The 21,263-nt window shown below is 40.8% G+C and overlaps 1 protein-coding gene across 3 annotated transcripts in view; it reads left to right on the plus strand.

The window, feature by feature from the left end:
- Positions 1-18,706, plus strand: part of NET1 (neuroepithelial cell transforming 1) — a 63,758-nt gene extending 45,052 nt beyond the window's left edge. For 2 of the 3 annotated variants that reach the window (XM_074942713.1, XM_074942714.1), the window contains exons 4-12: positions 12,353-12,460; positions 13,324-13,491; positions 14,342-14,404; positions 14,921-15,017; positions 15,151-15,227; positions 15,834-16,091; positions 16,347-16,517; positions 17,318-17,504; positions 17,863-18,706. In XM_074942713.1, the coding sequence (XP_074798814.1) occupies positions 12,353-12,460; positions 13,324-13,491; positions 14,342-14,404; positions 14,921-15,017; positions 15,151-15,227; positions 15,834-16,091; positions 16,347-16,517; positions 17,318-17,504; positions 17,863-18,263 (1,530 nt within the window). In that variant the 3' untranslated portion in view covers positions 18,264-18,706. Of the gene's footprint in view, positions 1-6,258; positions 6,522-12,352; positions 12,461-13,323; positions 13,492-14,341; positions 14,405-14,920; positions 15,018-15,150; positions 15,228-15,833; positions 16,092-16,346; positions 16,518-17,317; positions 17,505-17,862 lie in introns of those variants that run through there. The other variant, XM_074942715.1, reaches the window with a different exon arrangement.
- Positions 18,707-21,263: the final 2,557 nt, after the last annotated feature.

Here is a 21,263-nt window from a genome sequence, read left to right on the forward strand (position 1 = left end):
CAACTCCCTCCTCTCTGCCACCCATCTCCAAGACGGCTGAGCGCAAGTACTTTGTGCCATCCAAAGGTACCCGAGTACCTATACACCCACCCTGCTCCCAACTCCTTAGTGGTAGAAGTGGTTAACCACAGGGAGCGACAAGGTCAACCCAGGGCTGCCCCTAAGAACAAAGACTCCAAGAGACTAGACTTGTTTAGGCATAAGGTTTATTTGTCCTCTAGTCTCCAGTTGAGGGTGGCCAACCATCAAGCCCTCCTGGGACGCTATGATTTTAACATGTGCCAAGCCATGGCCAAGTTCGAGGGCTCTCTTCCTGAGGCTTCTAGGAAAGAGTTCCAGGCTATTATGGAGGAGGGCACGCCTACAGCCAGGGCGACGCTCCAAGCGGCGTCGGATGCTGTGGACACTGCCACCCGAACCATGGCCTCGGCCGTCACCAGGCACCAGGCATCCTGGCTTGCTCCTCTCTGGCTTGTCCACGGCGGCTCAGGAGTCGATGCAAGACCTTCCCTTTGATGGGCAAGCCCTATTTGCGGAACAGATGGACAATAAGCTCCATGGCCTAAAGGACTCCTGCACGACCCTTAAAATGCTGGGCCTGTATGTTCCCAGCCCTGCCTGCAAGTGGTTTAAACTGCAGCAGCCTCAGGGCCAGGGGAGCCACCCACACCAGGAGCCTCCCCATAAGAAATCCAGAAGCTACAAGAGGCGTCCTAGCCAACAGCCTTCACAGGCCTCTCAGTCGAGCTCAACCTGTTCCCAGGATCCTCCCTCCCCCATTTTTGCCAACCGCCTTTCTCCTTTCCTACCTGCGTGGGCATCTATAACATCGGACCTCTACATCGGATAGGATGAAGGGCCTCCTGGTGTCCATGCAGAGGATTTCTAACTGAATCACCTCTTGCATTCGGACTTGCTACAAGTTGGCAGGAGTCCCTCCACCGCCGATTGTCAGAGCCCACTCAACCAGAACGCAGGCATCTTCGGCAGCCTTCCTGGAACACTTTCCAATCCAGGACATCTGTCGAGCCGCAACGTGGTTCTCAGTGCACACATTCATGACCCACTATGCCATCACCCAGCAGGCTAGGGACGACGCTGGGCAGAGCTGTGTTGCAATTTACACGTCCATGGACTCCTACCCACCTCCGAGGGGTACTGCTTGGGAGTCACCTAAGTTGAATGGACATGAGCAAGCACTCATGGAAGAAAAGACAGTTACCTTTTCCGTAAGAAAAACTGGTGTTCTTCGAGATGTGTTGCTCATGTCCATTCCACAACCCACCCTCCTTCCCCACTGTTGGAGTTTCCGGCAAGAAGGAACTGCGGGTGGGGGGAACCAGTGGCACCCTATATACCACAGCATGTGCGCGCAACTCCAGGGGGCGCCAGAGCCGGTCCCCTACGGATACAGCTGGGGGAAAAACTTCTGGCACCAGTGCATGTGGCAAGCACACACACCTAAGTTGAATGGACATGAGCAACACATCTCTAAGAACACTAGTTACGGAAAAGGTAACTGTCTTTTTAGTTGGGTTTCAGCATCTAAGAAACCGAAATTAAGCTGAAAGTTATTTTCGTTATTGTGGACTTTACATTTTGAAAATGAATAAAATGTTTATTCTGCAAAATGTTATCGATACTTCAGTTTTCCAAGAGACTTTTAAGCCAAACATGATGAAATGCCACAGGTTCCTTCTTTGAAGAAGTTGGATCCAGTTGTCAGTTAAATAACAGACTGTTTCACTCCTCCAACAGCACAAAGGAACCCATAAAAGCTGAAAAATCTGGCCAGTGAATCCACAGTCTTAGGGCATCCCTTTATTGCACCAGCTCTTCCCACCTCCTCTCACAGCCACTGGAACTGAGACTTATGCTCTTTGACTCTTCTCAACTGCCAGAAAGGCCTTTTGGGGTTGCTGAATGTAAGTTAAAACAGCCCTGATTTATGCTACACAGTCCTCTGACCAGACCCAGAACACAGGGATGTGTAAAGGTGGCCTTAATAATAATAATGCCTAGCTTTTAATCTGTAGTTCTCAAAGTACTCACAATCATTTTAATGTATTTAGCCTCACAGCACCCCTATGAGGCAAGACAGTGCTGTTATCCCCCTTCTACAGGGATGCTCAGTGACTTGTCCAAGGTCACTCAGGAAATTTGTGGCAGAGTAGGGACTTGAACCCGTATCTCTCAGGTCCTAGGCCAGTGTCTTAGCAATTGGACTATCCTTCCTCCTCTTTATACACTTAGAGTAGCTTGGCTGGAACTGATAATCAAGCCCACTAGGATTTATTTTAATCATATAAACTACTCAAAATGTTCTTTGGGGCATTTGAACACTTAAACAATAAAAAATGAAATCAATCGATTAAGAACATAAACTGGAATTATACAGCGTATTTTCTCTTCTCAATGGTGTGTCTAGATGATCATTTGTCAATCTTAAATTTACTTACCCAACATTCACCAAGTTCATGTAAGAACATAGGCCCATGGTAATGCTGTTTTTGCCATGTTACTGTACGTGTGTTTGTACTGCTCAAATGATGAGTGCCTGGAGTTTGCCCAAGTGTTGCCGGTGATGAGAAATATCGAAACAGGCTTTTGTATATAGGAGGAATTCAGAAATCAGCTCATCCATTACAATGGCAACTGAGAGCTGCATGTTTCAGAGTAGCAGCCGTGTTAGTCTGTATTCGCAAAAAGAAAAGGAGGACTTGTGGCATCTTAGGGACTAACAAATTTATTTGAGCATAAGCTTTCATGAGCTACAGCTCACTTCATTGGATGCTGCATGTGGTTTACGTTGTGGTATTAAAATATCAGCGTTCCCCACAGAAGATCCTTAACAATGCATTGTTATAAATGAACCATATATGCCGAGAATGTTTCCCATTAATGTGCGTCATATAAGGCGGCGCACAATGTGCCATGATAGATTTTCCATGTGTGTCATAGGAAGATCCTGACATTTCCGTAATGTAACTTACACATAATACATCGGCCTTGAGTTGCATCACCCCAAATCAGACCTAGACACAAGGTGTCACGTGGAAAGGCATGCAACTGAACAGGGATCTTCCTGCAGATGAGTCATGTGCTTCAGTAATATATGGCACCAGATCCTTTCCCTGAGGCTCTGTAATAAGAAATGCTATTTAGCACTTGAATAACAATGTATGCAATACTTTCTAAAGTGCTTTCAAGATGCAGAATATTGTGTTCTAAGCTACTAATTAATAATTTAAATACCAGATTCCACATAATGCGTCCTCTTGTTTGACTGTCCATATCAGAACCTTTTCTTTGTTAACTCTGTGCAGTTCTTAAACATTTAAATCAATAAATGACCGCTCCTTCCAGCGGGGAGAAGCTACCACTGGAATTCCTCAGGAAGTGGTATCAGGACCAATAGTGTTCAATGCCCGCCACGTCCAATTCCTGATTATACTTCATCAGTAAAACTTTCTGGCTACACAAAACGACTTGGGTAAAGGAGAAATTGGGGATTATGAGAAGCTTCAAAAGAGCAAATCTAACTGGATAACTGAACAAAGATGTCTACTTGCTGCCCAGCAGTCTGCTTCATTGGGCGTTTGGTTTTCTAAAAATGGCAAAGTGTCTGTATGCACTAAATGGAAATAAACTACTGAAAAATGACATTCCCATATAAAAGATTTAGATTGCATCTGGGATTGTAAAAATCCTGTGGATCCGCCAGACCTACTCACTGCATCTCTAAAAGATCTGCTCTAGGACTCATTTGGGGGAAGTTCTGTGGCCTGTGCCATATAGATAAGACTAGATGATCACATCTTGGTCCCTTCTGGCTTTAGAATCCTTCAGTGGAGAATATCATCTATTCTGCTCCTGCATAAAAATGAAGCAGAGTGAAATAGACAAGGATCCTCTGTTGAGGGGAGATCTCTGTAGGGGAGTACCAAAGTGGAGAGTGATGGAGGGAGTCGAACATGGAAGGGATTTGCTGGTCTAGTGGTTGTGCTTCCAAGTTGGGAACCAAGGTTGAAGCATTGTTTCCTAGGCCAGCATGGGCTGGCAGAAAACTCTACCGTATAGCAACCACTATCTAATCTGACTGAAAAATCCAAATGATAATGACCAGGGTTGTGCTGGGAACGGTTTGCTGGTATAGCTAATGCTGGCAAACCCTCCTAGTGTAGATGCAGGATATACTGGCAAAAGGGTGATTTTGCTGGTATAATTTATACCATTTCTCTAAGTGAAATAAGCTGTGCTGGCAAAAAAGCATTTTCCTGTTGGTATAACACACTAGGGCTTTTACCGGTATAGAAATGTTGCCAAAAATCACCCCTAACTAACATTACTATACCAGCAAAAGCTTCTAGTGTAGACTTGGCCTATGAGGGTGTGGAAGAGTTTAAGGTGACTTCAAAAGGGAGAAAAAAAGCATCTGATCTTTCTTTGCTTCCTTTTGTTGTATATAGAAGTTCTGACCTTTTAAAGTTTTTCCCCCCCTACTTTAGAAATATTAAATCTTCCTTGTTCTCATTTGACACTTGCCTTGGAGTAGCCAAGTGGACTGGGAGCCTTCCAAGCAGTGTGAAATTTTTCAGTGTTCTTATTCCAACTGATCGTTAGGCAGGTTGGTTCAATAGCTGTTATGAAAAACCAAATGGAAAATAGAAGTTTTGAACAGTCTTAGTAAAAATCCCTGCTCTCAGTTGCTCAGGTTCCACTTAGTTCTGTGATGTCAGAATCCCAGTGGTTCTCCAGTTGTCATTAGAATCTGCTGTGAACATCAGTATCAGATCTGCATTTTTCAACTATTTTTGTAAAAAAAACAGACTATGAAAGCAGAAGAAAAGGCCGAGTTTGAAGGGAAAAAAATCTTCCCAGCATTCATTATAAACATAAAAAATGCAACCCCTCTTCCATAGCTCCACAGAACTTTCCATACAGCCTGCCACAGCGGAAAGAAACCTGGTTTATCTCAGCCTGAGGAAGAGAGATTCCTGATGTACGGTGTCAGGGTTGGAGGTGCAAGGGGATAAATCCTGAGAGAGACCTGGACAAAAAGAAGTGGAAGGAGAGAGTGTGACAAATAATGGGGGTTTGGCAGAAGAGGAATTTGCAACAATCTCTGGGGAGGGTGAATTTGTTTGGTTGCAATCCAATTGTTAATTGGATTGGTAGTTGAAAACAGCCAGTAATAATCACCCCTAAACTTCCCCTACCGCAGTTTTAGAAAAAAGAATTCTAGTGTGGGGAGCGACTGTGACACTAAGACAGGTTTCAGAGTAGCAGCCGTGTTAGTCTGTATTCTGCATCCGATGAAGTGAGCTGTAGCTCGCGAAAGCTTATGCTCAAATAAATTGGTTAGTCTCTAAGGTGCCACAAGTCCTCCTTTTCTTTTTGTGACTCTAAGGCAACTCTTACCCGAGAGAAAAGGAAATTGTTGCTTTATGTGCCATATATTCAACTTGTGGAATTCACTGCTACTTGATATCAGGGTGACAGTGTAAGCAGGCTTTTAAGAAAGTGATGATAAAATCATTTAGACTAACATTCATTTTAACTGGCACAGCTGCAATGTTAGATGGGTGGATAATCCAACCTTCCCTTTTGGGATGCAGTCTGTTTGCCTGTGGCGGTTTTACCCCTGCCTCTTCTCCTTTATTTAGTGCAAGAATAATTAGCTCTGTTGGAAGGCTTTTCTAATACCTGCTCACATTTAAATAGGCCACACCTTTCAACTCCATTGAAATGCATTGGATTAGGACTCAGGGCTTTTTGGTTGGAAGGGACAAAGTAGCAAGCAGAGTCCCTCCAAATGGAGGCATTTGGCATGCATCCCTATTTATTTTAATTTTCTACTAACCTCTGAAGTGTTATGTACTGGCTGGTATCAGAGGCAGGATCTCAGATTAGATTGACTTGGCATAGCAATGCCTATCTTTAAGTTTTTAGAAAAGTATTGAAATGCTGCTCCAGCTGGCTTAGCTCTCTCTTAGCTTGGGTCTAGGAATTACTAGTCCAGCTGAGAAACTGTCTCTGAAGCAAAGCATTCCTCTTTAGTAAAACTTGTTACACTCCTTCATGTCGGAGGGGGAAGAAACCAGCTTTTCAACTCCGGGTACAAAAGATGTCCCCCCCACAGCGTGTAAACGGAGAGGCGTAGGTGTGTCATTAACGGTCAGTTCACGAATGATACACGACTCCGCGGGAGCACGCCCATGAAACATATGTTCCTGCCCCTCCCGCTGCCTTGAGGTCTGCGTGCTTTGAACTCCCAGCTCACAAGGCAGGCGGTGCTGTCCCATGGAAACATGAGCGAGACCCTCCCGCAGGTTTCTGAGAGCTCCGGAGAGGAGTTTATAGTAAAGTAGCAGCGGAGGGACTGCGGACGTGGATTAAAAGTAAAGCTTCTGAAGGCAGGAGACAGCATGGTGGCTCATGATGAAGTTGGAGGTCTCCTTCCTATTAAAAGGACCATTCGAGTCCTAGATGCTCAGAATCAATCTTTCAGAGAACAAGAGGTAAGGCGACCCTTTCTGGCACTGCTGCCTGGATACTTTTATCCTGGTGTGATTTATGGTGAACTGGTCCAAATTCTAGCAGCTTTCCGTTGACTTTTTTGTCTCTTGTCAACTGTTGTGTGTTAGAAGATTAATCCTTCTTATGGCAAAACTGCTCCAGCACTTATCCTGCTTATTATGCTAACGCCGAGGGGGCAATTGGGAACAGGACTCCATTGTGCTAGGCACTGTACCAACATAGCCTTAAAGACTTTACCAGCTACGAAGTAGTAATGAGTACTGAATCTAGTAGTTCTGTACGTGCACTCTGGCTAGTTAGACTCTGACTTCCAAACCGAAGTCGGTTAGCACAGCAGACTTTGGAACTTGCCATATCTGATACAGATAGAACACCTGTTTATTTTCTGCTGTATGTAGATTAATTTTTAATTTGTATTAGACTTCTGCTTTAATGACAGTTTTCACTGGACTGTGTTCAGAAAAACTTCCTTAGTAGTTGAGGTAGATCGAGAAAGCAGAAAATTGCAGCGGAGAGGTCTGAACTTTTTTTATATTCTGCCAAGTTTGTATTTTATACCCTTCCTCTAACAGGAAACAGTTTAAACCTGTGGCTTATCTGTCTTCGACACTGCTTAGTCTGGACTTTATTTTAATTTTGACCTCAAGGAATTATATGGATAGAATTACTTTGTGGCAATTTAAATATCTTTTTCTTTTTGCTGGAATAGGACTTTAAGGACACAGGATTCAGAGTTTTTATGTATTTTTATTTTTGTTAGAGATTAGAAAGGTTAAAGCATTCTTTTACAAAATTCTAATAATTCTGTTTTAGCTAAAAGCTGGCATCGTGTGGTACTTCTTCCAGATCTTTATAGTAAGTTTAAGTATTTTTGAAGCGTTGTTTAATGCTAACATGAGAGCATAAAATTAAGAATTTATGATCAGTGGTGTTTCATGTTTTTGTTTTTCTGTCGATGATTGGTTATACTGTTTCTCTTCCATACCTTGAGAATTAGTTTTATTTTGTCTTTCATTAAGTGTTTGTTTTTAGTGTAGTATTAAAATAAAAAAAAACTTAAGAAAGATTTAGGACAATCTTATAGAATCCCATAAACTTAAATCTGATGGGTAAAACTTTCAAAAGCACTTCAGTGGCTTATGAACTCAAGTGATTTAGAAGCGCCTACGTCACTTTTAAAAATGGGACTTAGGCATCTAAGTCACTTAGACATTTTTTGAATATTTTATCCTAAATGTGTAAAGGCCTGATCCTGTAATAATGTATGCCTCTGAGTAATGTTGCTCATGTGAGTAGTCCCCTTGGAGTCACTGGGACTACTTGTATGAGTAAAGTTAAGGGCATGCTCTCAGGATCAGGCCCTAAACTGGGTTTGTTTCCTCCATAAGACTTTTTCTAAAACCCTGCTATTTAATGACTCACGCATTATTTCTTATTGGCTGCTTTGCCGATGTTTTTTCTATTAAGGTGTTTGTGTGTAAACAAGTAAGGTTATTTTTAAAAAAAAAAAAAAAAAAAAGCTTTGCAACGTTAATGTTGTGTAAGTCAGCCCTATTGCATTCCTGGAGGATTATTGCATACCTCGTGTGTTGACGCAAGGCACAAGTCCAGCAATCCAGTAGAAATGTACTGCCTACGGTATCATCTTGTTAAGAGATGTACATTATAAAAAAGTCAGTTCTGCAGTAAAAGTCTCTTTGACACAAGACATCCTATTAAAGTTCTTTTAGTGTCAGTTTCTAAAAATGTATAATTCTGCTTTAAGTAGAGAAACTTAAATGCAACCTCAGCTAAGGAGTCACTGCTGTCATTTCATAATATATAAGAAAAACTAGATGCTGAGAGAGTTGTGAAATAAACAAGGTAAAAACAGTTTAAGGAATAAATCTGTATCCTTGTATGTATTTATATGTTAGGCTGCGTATTGGACATGTAATGATTATTTTTGGTTTGGGGTGTCAGTAATTACTTTAAGTGAATTTTAGTGTTTGGGCCAGGTACTCAGTTGCTGTCGCCAGCCAGGGAAGTCCTTCATCCACCAAAGAGGTACAGCACAATGCTTCCCCCTCCACTGTGATCACCTTTTTCACTACAAGGAAGTGAGAAGGTGGTTTAATTTATTCAATACTTGGCCTCTGCTGAAACTCAGTTTGAGATGTGGACAACTATCTGCTAAGAACTGGACTGAGCTCAAGCAGGCTCGTTTCACATAAATCTTTAAATAATTCTCAGATAGCAATTGCATCTCTAGACTTCTGACAGAGACCATATTTGAACTAGTGAGTTCAGTCCCTTTTGAATCTCACTGGTAACATTTGGCAGTAATTTGTGCTGTGAATATTTTTTCAATTTCTCACCAGCTTTTCCCATGTTTATATGCCCTTGTAAGTGGAATGTATAACTACACCTGATGATGTAGTACATGATCCTTGTAAAAATAGTAATAATTACTGTGGAGGAAATATTGTACACAGTGCAGGCTCTTAACATTTTAATTCCTTTTGCACTTAAAGAAAACAGAAACCACTTTGGACTGAATCAGCTACAAAATGTGGCTTTTTAAAATGTGACACATTTGTACCTGTGAAGGAAAAGGTCTTGGAAACTCCTAATTGTTCTCTGCCTCTTCTACCTTCTGAATGGAAAGTGGAAGCATTGCTTTCAACCTGAAATCTTTGCCTGCAATGTCTAGCCCAGGTACTTTGTTTAAAACAAACAAACAAAAAGGCCTTGAAAAACTGGTTTTTCAAATGGAAAGAGACATGCTGTTAACTATTGCAGCACTGACACTGAACTAAAACCCAAGAAAGTTTAATAAATGTTAGTTTTTTCTTGAAACTGTAGATTTCCGTAAGTAGAGCTACCCAACAATGGACTATACTGTTTCCAAATGCAGTACTTTTAAATACTGAGCTAATATCATCCCTAATATAAACTCAATTGAAACTAATGGGGTTTACCCCAGGTATGAACTTGGCCCAATGTGGAGTTAAACCCAAAGCTGACATACAGAGAGCATGTGAAAGCAAGGCAAAATGCAGTATTTATCCTTTGAAGAAGGAAAACAGGTTTTTGCTAAACTAAGTTTGTGGTGTAATGGTGGTTTCTGTTTTGGGCGATCTTTCCCTCTCCATGTAGCCAAGGCTCTCTGGCTTTGAATTCCTTGGTGGAGGGCATGTTTATCTAGAAAGCTTTCTGATTGTGCTAATTTGTTACTGGTGATGGTTTGTGCAAAATTCATTCTTCCTTAATGCACAGGAGTACTTTGGGGTGTATGGCTTTATTCTTTGTTTAAGAAAGAGAAGTACTTTTGCTGTTTTCACTTCCCACTAGTGTTGGCATGTCTCAGTTTGTATCAATTTATCTGTTCTGAAGAGTGGTAATTTATAAATCCATTCAAACAGGGAGCTCCTTTGTACCGTCTTAGCAAATGGAAAGGAATGCCTTCTGCCAGGCCTTGTGCATATGCATGTGTCACGTCAGTCTCGCACAGATGTGCTGCAAAGGCATTCACATTAGTGTGCATTAGTGCATATAGTGTGTCATTGTATCTCAGATCTAGAAAGGCTGCTCCTTTGACTCTTTATCAGAGTGAGTTGAGAAATATTATACAAACATCTCATCTGAAACACTGAGATTTCTTACGCTATTCATTTTCACTGCCACATTCTTCCTTCTCATCTCATTTGTATTTCTGTTCTTGGTAGATCTGCATATTTGGTTAATGTCTGTATAAATTCTGCTTATGTTCCTCACTAACTCTCAAGCCTTTCTTAGCTTCATTCTGGTACTTTGATATAAAGTTAAATAGAACTGTAGAATCCATCCCAATGCTCCCTTCAGAAACTTTTATAATTCATTAAGGTGCCCTCTCTTCCAAAGAATATGGGCCAGAGCTTTGTAACGTTTGAATAATCTCTTTGCTGATGGACTCTGTGTATTTAGTACTGTTAAATGGGTCTTCCGTTGCAAATAATGGTCACTGGGACATAACCAGTATGTTCAGCATAAATGAAATGGATAACCAACTTCCTAGTCTTAATGTCATTTTGTTTGCAGCTCTTTTCTGATACCTGTAATATCTTAGTTGTTTTAAGATTGTTAGAATGTGGCACGTGTGAATGTGGCCTCAGCTATCTTATACTGTGCTGAAATTATTTTCATGCTATAGTTGATGCCCCTGTTCCTACTGAAATTAAGTGCTGCTTTTTTCCCCTACAGCTCTAAAGACTTCATTTATATCTTCCCCTCAGTCATCTCTTGCTTAATATTGTATATGGGAAGATCTGATTGCTATTCATAGTGTGGCCTCAGTCTGATCTCCTTTACACAGGTTTTACCCCAGTGTAACTCCTCTGCCTTGAGTGGCACTCTGCCTGATTCCCACCATGGCAAATGTGATCCAAATCCAGTGCCATATGTTCCTTTTCTCCTTCTTTGGTTTTTGTCCCTACCCTTACTACACAGAAGCAAAGAATGTCTATGGCTTTAGGTACTTTCTTCGCAATCTGAGACAGGAAATGGAGACCGTAGGGCCCCCTATCTCAATCACTTATGTAATCTTTTCATTCTCCACCTTATTCTCTTTCTACTTACTAGGGATGAATCCACCATAATTAACCAAAAGTGGCTGATAAGACCTTGATAAAATAGCTAATTAGGTTAACTCATTACATTGGTTGTCTAAACCTTCTTTTAAAGTAAACATAACAATAGTAAACCTTAACTGAAGTATCACTGTGATCCGGCAGTCAATTTCAGAGTGCCATTCACTATAGATATGTAACTTGCAATTATTTTTATGTATAACAGAATACTTTGCCTGTCTTGCAGTTTTTCTTCTAGCATCAGACTTTCATTCCATCCTTGCCTTACCTCCCATTGTGCATATCTTTCCTTTCGGACAGTTACTCTGTATCAGGAACCGTATGTTGTAATTACCCTAGCTTGATTATTTTATTAAAATCATATCTGATGTTAAGAGTCTACAGGCTGCAATGAGATGATGACTTTCCATCTATGGAGGTGCTTCCACTGGAACAGAATTTTTTAATATTTATTGATGAGACTCGTTGCACAAATCAGTGTTCTGCAAAATCAACAACTTTGTTTTTCGGAGTTAAATAATACGAAAGAGAATCTGTTCTCATTTTAGAAAAATAGATTCTAGGCTGAGGGCTTTAAATTTAATCAGCTGACTTCTCCCTCCATATTTACCTGTGCTTCACTGGGATGTCCAGCATGTAATACATCTGCCATTTGTTATATTTGCTACATAAAACTGTCTTGCGCTCTGGCTGTTCTTTATGCCTCCTGCCTCCAAAACAAAATAAAACAATGGAATCCATGTTCTCCTTGGGAGAAAACACTCAGTCCTGACACTAAAAGGGCAGATCCTCATCTGGTGTAAATTTGCCATAGCTCAATCAATGGGGTGGTAACAAGTTACATTTGGGCTGTGACTCAGCTAGTGTATCTCCAACTGTTCACAAGAAAAGTGAAGCCATTCTGAGTCTTGCCTATTTACTGTTCAAAACTAATTTTGAACATCCTGATTATAATGGATTCCATTACCCTTGTCTCTTGCAACACTGAAGAACTTGTTTGCAGCTTGAGTGTGACCTTCATGTTTAAATATTGACAGTGTCAGGTTTGACTTTAAGGGGGATGACTGCTTCAAAGCATTGTGCTTTTCTCTATTTTGAAACTATAAATCTGCTTATGCCTTAAACAAGCCTGGGCAGCATTGATACATCAAGGCTAAGTAAACCACAGTCAGTATAATGTGTTCTTTTTTGTTTATAATTTACAGGAGCCAAGTAATAAGCGGATTCGACCTCTAGCTCGGGTCACATCCTTGGCGAACTTGATCTCCCCTGTAAGAAATGGTGCAGTCCGGCGTTTTGGTCAGACAATACAGGTAAAGAATATGTGAATATGGAAGCAATATGCCCTGTGGAATTGATGCCATAATTTCAAGGCATCTCTTGGGAAACTGACCCATACCAAATCAGTGCACAGAAAGGAGCTGCAGGTTCCTAAACCACCCCTGGCTCATGGTGAAAAAAGCTCCCTTGAATGCACACCTGATAAGTAACTCTTAAGTGCTAGGAGGTCCCTAAATGCAGATCAAATCTGATGTGCTCCAGGAATGACCTCTTCTATGCTCCTGAGCCACGCAAGCACATTGAGAGGGGTGAAGAGTTTGCTGCTTCTGTTGGTTTTATTTAGGTAGTATAAAATATCCATGTTGCTTGCAGTTTAGGAAGGGGGAAGGAATAAACCAGCTTAAAAGGAGGGAGTCAACTGATACACAAATCAGTGTATATTCTAGTAATGTACATGGTATGTATTATAGTGTGTGCTTAAACACAGAGTTACACTAGACCTAGATCTATAACCCAGATGTAGAGACATTTGCAAAACACTAGAGATTGTTAGCATCACCAGAACCCAGAGGTGGAATTAGTCTTAATTTATGCGCTTCATTGTGCCTTGTAACTAGATTTCAGTCTCCATTTTTTTCCTCCTCCAGAAGCAATTCTGGTTCACAGTGTGATGAGAGGGATGTGAGGAAAGAGTCTGGCAGTTGCAGATCATAGGGGCTTTATCACCAGTTATGAAATACTCCTTTTACTTGAGGAAAAGCATCTTCTGAGTGTGTCTTCCTGTTCTGGGCGGTAGAGGAAGGGCAAAGGGGGGGTTGGGAGTGGTGTATGGATGACACTTATGTACATCTGCTAGAAATAAACTTTTCATATATTTTTTTTCCCCCTCCAATAGTCATTTTCCCTCCGTGGTGACAGCAAATCCCCCGGCTGTTCCCAGAAGTCATGTAGCAGATCTGCCGCCCCAACACCTCCTAAACGAAGAAACAGTGTCCTTTGGTCAGAGATGTTAGATGTCAACATGAAAGAGACTCTGAGCACCAAAGAAATTAAACGCCAGGAGGTAGGCTGTCAATCAACCATTAGGCATTTGGTGCCTTTAGTTATCCTGTTCGGAGGAAGAGGAAGCAGATGAAGGGGGAGGGAGAAATTGTTATTTATTAAAGTGATTGTATTCTGTGGTATGCCCTGACTTAGAGGAAATGATCCACTTGTATTAACTTTCTGAAAATTAAGGACTCTATTGCTAAATTGATTAGTTATGTTGAATGCCCAACTTCAGATGCCTCAAGGGAGCCTCGTTTTTCAGAAGGTGGTGCTCAGCACATCCAAAGTCATTAGGCATTTTTGAAATTTTAGACTAGACAGTTCTTTTTTTAAGGCCAGATTATTTCCTCTAAAAGCTCTTGACAGTGGGTTAAGGGCCAAATGGTGAGGCCTTTGTATATTTAGTTTTTAGGCAGCACTTCTATTGACTAAGTAGAAACTGAGTAATGAATTCTGGGATTTTGACCTTCGTGTTCTTTTCAGGTAAATCTCTGCACTTCATATGCAAAAGTCGTGAGTAGGCAGGTGCTAGTATTTAGTTTGGCCGTTTAGTTTCAAAGCTTTCACACAGTTAAAAGTAGTGTACCTTTCTCAGCACAAAGGAAGAGGGAGGAATTACTTTGGATTGTAACACCGAGGTGGCACGCTGGAGTTCAGCCAGCAGAACCTTGCTTGTTTCAGACTATGCAGAGACTTTGATTTGTTACTCACACTTAGGGTTTTTATCAAAAACTGAACAGAAATGGGGTACAAAGTATATAATATAGCAGTGTGTTCACATTAAAAGAGCAGCTAGACTTAATTGTCCGCTTTGCTCTCTCAAATGAGGCAATAACTCAATGTCTTGCCCTTTCTCTCTCTCTCAGGCAATATATGAACTGTCCAGAGGAGAACAGGATTTAATTGAGGATCTGAAACTTGCCAGAAAGGCTAGTATTTTTCTTCTTTCCTTATGGTCAGTGATCACATATAAAAGCTTAATGAGGTCATCTTCATGTGTGCAAACAGAGTGTGGATTAGCACTATGCTTTGAACCCACTGTGTATTGCATTAAAAATGGTGAAGTGAACAGTCCTACAGTCATTGTACTGGATTGTTTCATAATAAATCGGGTGAAAAAGTATACTCTGCAATAATCTAGTTCCACAGCAAATATTTATGGGTACTCTTTCCCCATATAAAAGTTATCTTGGGAGCAGTTTCGGTACTAGAATCTTTTCTTCACTTTTGTGGTCCTAGTACCTGTATATAAGGCTCAATTCTGCACTCAAAGTCAATGGGACTGTTGCTGTTAATGTCCATGAGTGCAGGGTCAGACCTAGGCTGCACATGAGACCTTCCTGCTCTTAATAACTGTAGATCTACAAATATTTTCCCAAATATACACTGCATTTAATAACTTATTTGGGGGGATCTTGATGTAATTTTGCACTATTCCTTCACAGGCTTATCATGACCCCATGTTGAAACTGTCTATCATGGCAGAGGAGGAACTCACACACATATTTGGGGACTTGGATTCTTATATCCCTCTGCATGAAGGTAAGAGCAGCTACCTAATTTTCAGTCTTGGACAATAGTTAAAAATCTGCATTTTCTAATTCAAATCCTAAAGACTTCCTGACCCATACCTGAGATGCTTGTGGCATTTCCCATTTTTGCTTGTAAATTTCAGACTTCTTGGCAAGGCTCAGAGAAGCAACAAGACCTGATGGAACAGTGGAGCAGATTGGGCCCATACTTGTGAAATGGGTGAGTATCACTTTGGTCATTTACTCTAACTAGCTGACAGGGAAACAAGACCTAAAACTGTGATGAGTTTTTAAATGAGGTTTGAAGTTAGTAGCTACAAAGCAACAAGCTCTTGTTGCCTTATGTTAAAGATCTCAAGTGAAATCCCTGGCTGCACTGAAATCAATGGGAGTCCTTTGACACCAGTGGGGCCAGAATTTCACCCCTGCAATGACTTAAATTTGCAATGTCTTTTTTTTCCGGCCCCTTTATAAGTGAGGTGATCACAGGACTCTTATCACCGTTTAACCTTAAACATCAAAGGATTAGATGCAGAGCCATTCCCCCCACAAATTAACTGCGCATATGCAATTTAAATCTTCAATTCGTTTTAAGGTCAAACCAAATAGTCTGTTAAGAGATAATCCAACTGCATAAGTATGACGTGTTCCTATGGGTCAATACTTCCCTCAAGAGAATCTAACTAATAAATGGTTTCAGAGTAGCAGCTGTATTAGTCCGTATCCACAAAAAGAAAAGGAGGACTTGTGGCACCTTAGAGACTAACAAATTTATTTGAGCATAAGCTTTCGTGAGCTAATAAATGTTGCTCTGTTGTCCTTTTAGTTACCAGGACTCAATGCCTACAAAGGTTACTGCAGTAACCAATTGGCAGCCAAAGCTCTTCTGGATCAGAAGAAGCAAGACCGTAGAGTCCAGGACTTCCTTCAGCGCTGTCTTGAATCCCCTTTCAGTCGCAAGCTAGACCTCTGGAGCTTCCTAGATATTCCTCGAAGTCGGCTGGTGAAATATCCACTGCTCTTAAAAGAAATTCTTAAACATACTCCTAAAGATCATGCTGATGTCCAGATTTTGGAAGAAGCAGTAAGTAATAATGAAGATATTACATAACCATATAAGTCTGGGGTTATAAGAAAGCTCTTAAATCCTCAATCATGGAGGGATATGTTTCTCAAAACAGGCCCAATCCTGCAAATGGAACTTCAGTGAAATTCAGTGGGTGATTTGTCCTGAGCTCTTACAGGATCAAAGCTAGTTATTATAGCAGAGCTTAAAGAATGGGTAAACTAAAGCATAAATCCCCATGCAATCAAACTTTTAAAACATTTTGTTTTATAGATCTCTATAATCCAAGGAGTCCTCTCTGACATCAACTTGAAGAAGGGAGAATCAGAATGTCAGTATTACATTGACAAGCTGGAATATCTGGACGAGAAGCAAAAGGACCCTAGAATCGAAGCCAGCAAAGTGTTACTGTGCCATGGGGAGCTGAAGAATAAGAATGGGCATGTAAGTTTTTTGTCTGATTATTGGTGTCTTATGTTAATCTGAAAGCTTGAAATTGGGAGCTTTCCTCCCGCTCCATCCCCACCTCTGGAGAAGGTTAGACTGAAGCTGTTGGTTAGCCAGAGCAGAGCAGGGATCCTTTAAGCCCTCAGCCCTAATTTTAGAGGACGCTAACGAATCCAAAAATACATAAAAAGAGAATTCATGTGATGTCTTGCTTTATTTAATTTTACAGGAAAGCTGACTGCTGCCAGTGTTTCTAAGGGCCTTCAGAATTTGCAAAATCATTCGCATAAAACTACCAAAGGAAGCATGCGATGCATTTAGCACTCAATCAAAAAGTTTTTCCTGTCTTAACATTTACTATGAAGGTGTCATAACATTCCCAATAATGTAATCTGGCCTTTAGCTCTTCCAAACAAATGCTGTCTGCACAGAGCTACTTGAGTGGAAATGAAGTGACAACGGTTTATCTTCTCCCCAAGTCATCTTAATTACAGCAGCATCTGATAGCACCACACTAGCTTTACAACAATGCCCTATAGAGCTTTACAAAGAACAGTGGACATACGCAGAGAGCAGATTCAGACCCACAGTCTTATGAAAATACCATCATTGTCAGGGGTCATGTATTACTACAGAGGTACTATAACAGGACATTTAACGAGGTTCATGTAGGTAGGATTGATGATAGTGTAGTGTCAACCCAGAGTGATGTGACTATTTTGAGAACAGTATGTTTTAATCTGACTATAAACGCAAACATTTCCACAAGGCTACTCTGGGTTTTTTTCCTTCTTTAGAAGCTGTATGTTTTCCTCTTCCAAGACATCCTGGTTTTAACTCGGCCAGTCACTCGTAATGAGCGTCACTCTTACCAGGTGTACAGACAACCGATCCCAGTTCAGGAGCTGGTGCTGGAGGACCTGCAAGATGGCGATGTGAAAATGGGAGGGTCCTTCAGAGGGGCTTTTAGCAATTCAGATAAAGGTACAAAACAAGCCAATTAGTCCTCATTAGTAATGCACACTTGTCAAGCCACTCGGTGTAAAGGAATTATGTTAACATGTGGGGAGGTCTAGGAATTGTTGTGTACACTTTAAGTCCTGCTCAGAGAGCAGGCAGGAAATGTGTGTGACCTGCCTTTGCACCGTCGTAAGTGAATTGTGTCTGAAATGGTGGAAATCAAATGTGCAGACTAGATGCTTTGCATTCTCTGTTCAATGCACATGTTTTGAGAAATTCCTCCATAACCACAGCTGTACAGATGTTTAGGACAGTAGTCTCAATAGAATCCTTAAGTACTAATTTGCAGAACTGATTTTCCTTTTCTGATGATTATCTTCAGCTAAAAATATCTTCAGAGTTCGGTTCCAAGACCCCTCCTCCGGCCAATCCCACACACTGCAGGCCAATGATATCTTCCACAAGCAGCAATGGTTTAATTGTATTAGAACAGCCATCGCACCTTTCCAGCGGGCTGCTGCTCCAACAGACCTGAAAGAATTGCCCGAGCTCAGTGAAGAGTCTGAAGAGAACAACCCATCTGCCTCCAACGTCAAAGTCCAGAGGAGGCAGTCCACTATGTCTGGTATAGTTCAGATGGAGCTAGACGAAAACACATCAGAGTGTGGATCCATTATGGACATGGAGGAAGCCAAGAGCGTGAAAACACACAGAACGCAATCTGGACACAAAAGAACAAGAGAAAAGCCATTAAGCAGCAAACGGAAAGAAACATTAGTGTAAAAGGAGCCCAGGGATTTCCTAGCGGAAGGACTGTTTATTTATAAATAATGTGTACATTTTTCTTCTTGTAACGTGAGCATGATGGGATTACTCTGCTGAACATAAATGTATTTTGTTTAATGGCAGCTACTGGTATGCAGATAACACTGTTGAGCTGGAGTCTGTTTTTTGAAGAAGATATGGCAACCTTGATTCAGATTTTTAGTGTGAAATAAACAATGATTCAAAAGTTCTCATGCTTTTGACTGTTATTTAATGGCAGACTTGAAGAGTAGACTTCAGTTTTCCAAAGCAGTGTTATGGTACCGTATTTGAAACGGGAAAACATCAAGTAATCTGTATTGGCGATAATGTCAATGTGCTCCCTTGAGGGAAATCCAGCAAGTTTCAGGCTATGCACCATTCACAACTTTTGGATCAATGTTGCAAAATAACTTTAAAATTAGAACTAAAGCTGAGCAATTTTGTATTCTTGCCCTTATGAGATGCATGTTTTGCAGTGTTGGATTATTTTATTTCATGCAATACAGTGTTTTAAAAAACAGACCCCAGGTTCAATGAGTTTTCCTTTTTACCTACTGGAACTCTTCATCTTTGTTTGCTCACTGTACATTCCTCATTTTCATTTACATAACCTGCCGGGTATTTAATTTTTTATATTTTAAAATAGGTTTTTTTAGAACTTTTTGTTTTGTATTTTTAATTATTTCAATGTATTGTATTTTGAGACTTTGAACTTGGCATTTTCTTTAAGTACTTGATCTTTCTTGTTCAAAAATGTCTCTGTGTGTGTGTGTGTGTGTGTATGTGTGTGTATGTGTGTGTATATATATATATATTTTTTTTTTTCCTTCTATTTTTTAAAGTCAATTCAAAACTTTGCAAAATGAAACCAAGCCATACTGTTTTGAGCGGCTAGGAATAAGGGAAAACAACTCACTCAGTGTAGCATTTTGAGTTGGTTATGATAAGCAAGTTAAATGGCTTGTGTGTGCTCTAGACTACTGAAAGACAACTGTGTTAATAAGAGCTGAAGGCTTTAAGAATGTTGCAGAAGGTTTGTGTGGAGAGAAGCATTGACAGTGGCAAATTGCGCAGAAGAGAAAGTTGTTTGCTTTATGTGGCAAAATGAAACATATGAAGTTCATCGGAATATGAAAGACAGTTCTGGAGGCAAACATGAGGGTATATTGTATGTCATAGAAGAATGGAGAAGAGAAAGGATGTGATGTTATGAAGAGAAGAAATGGAAAGTGATCAAGTATTTATACTTGTAATAATAACAAAGTTGACACATTTTTGGTGGCCTTAATAATCATAGGGATGAATGAAAGTAACTCAGTAAGCCTTATGCTGCAAAATGGCATAGGAACAATTATACGAAGTGGTAACTGCTGCAATTCAAACGATAAGGTTTTTTCCTTTCATTGAGACAGTAATGAAAGCCGATAATAAGGCTCCTAAAGCATTACATGAATCAGCCTTCAAGAGTCTGTAACTCAGATGTAAAGAGTTATTATGTGCAAGCTGTTGGGCTGGCAGTGATAAAAATTGGAAAAGAATGTAAATAGACACAACAAAATGAGTGGTTCTCTGTAAATGTACTGTACAGTTTAAAGTGCCAAGTACAATTAAATTCCTGACAGCATCTCACTTGTATTGTGTATGTTGATGCAAGAGGGGAAGTGGAAATATCCCTGAGTAAATCCTCCTCATCACAAATGTCATGCCTCTCAGGAAGCAGTATTCTTTGTTTCAGGGTATGTTACTGATTCAACAAACCCTCTCTCAAAGTGGACCCACCCAAAGCAATGGGACTACTTGTGTACAGAAGAGCTAGTCACATGACAAGGGGTTTTATAGAATGAGGAGCCAGAAGAAGGGACAGGGCACATTGCTGTAAATCGGCAAACACCAATGTCATTGTCAAATACACCTTGCCTGAGATGTGGGCTCTGCAGTTCCTGGGAGCCATTGCTGGTTGTAATCGAAGTCCTCTCTCCAGCTTGCGAAGGACTTCATGAAGTCTAATGCTGGGAAGGCTACGAATTACCCAGTAGCTTTGCACCAATAACCCTAACACTTGGCTAGACACGAGCCTAGTTTTTACTGCTTTACGTTTGAGGTTCCAAAATGGAACTCTGACAGCAGCAAGCTTCCATGCATGACACATGCAGAACTCATTCTATAAAGGGGTATATAACCCAAATTGCTCCCATTCAAGCAGTGTGTTTTTAATTTTCTCAACTCCTGGAAGTACAGATGCAAAAGTATCTATTTAAACCAGTGATGATGATGGTGTCAGTGCCCCCCAATAGACCCTCTATTCTCTTTTCACCCTGGCTTTTCCCTGAGATCGAAAGGCTCTGTGCATTCTGGGGTTGAACGGATAGCCTAGACTGTTACAAAATATTTTAATCTAATGGATATAATTATGTTTTGCCTGGATGGGGTGGACCCGGCATAGTCATTTTTAAACTTGGCTCTGTTTTAGACCAGGTGAATGCCTTGTTTAGAACAGTCTGTAAAGATATACTGTACTTGCTTTGCCAATCAGACATGGGAGCATTTGCAAACCATCTCTACTGACACACTTTTTGTTAATGGGACCAACAAAGAGAACAAACAATACTGTGTGACCATGGACCAAGTTCACTTAAATTCCCTTCTCTCTATTCTCCAAGTATCAGAGAGAGAGGGTAGCTTCCAGTTATCCCCCTGAAACCAGATTGGACCCAGACATATCGGAGAGAACTCTACAGACATTCCACTGAGGTGTAAAAACGATCCCGATACTGCTTTCAAACTCACTCAGTAAAAATTCGGAGGAGGGGCCGGGGGGGAGAATCCTTCCTTGGTAAAGATTTATAAATAACTCACTGAAACAACCAACCAAGAAATAGACACAATCTTCTAATGAAAGCCAAAGGGAGAGGTGGTGTGGCATTCCTGAATCTCTCAGAGCTTTGGGACTGATTATCTAAAAGCATCTATTGAGTT

Source organism: Natator depressus, chromosome 1 (genome assembly GCF_965152275.1).
Source record: "Natator depressus isolate rNatDep1 chromosome 1, rNatDep2.hap1, whole genome shotgun sequence".
Lineage (NCBI taxonomy): Eukaryota > Metazoa > Chordata > Testudines > Cheloniidae > Natator > Natator depressus.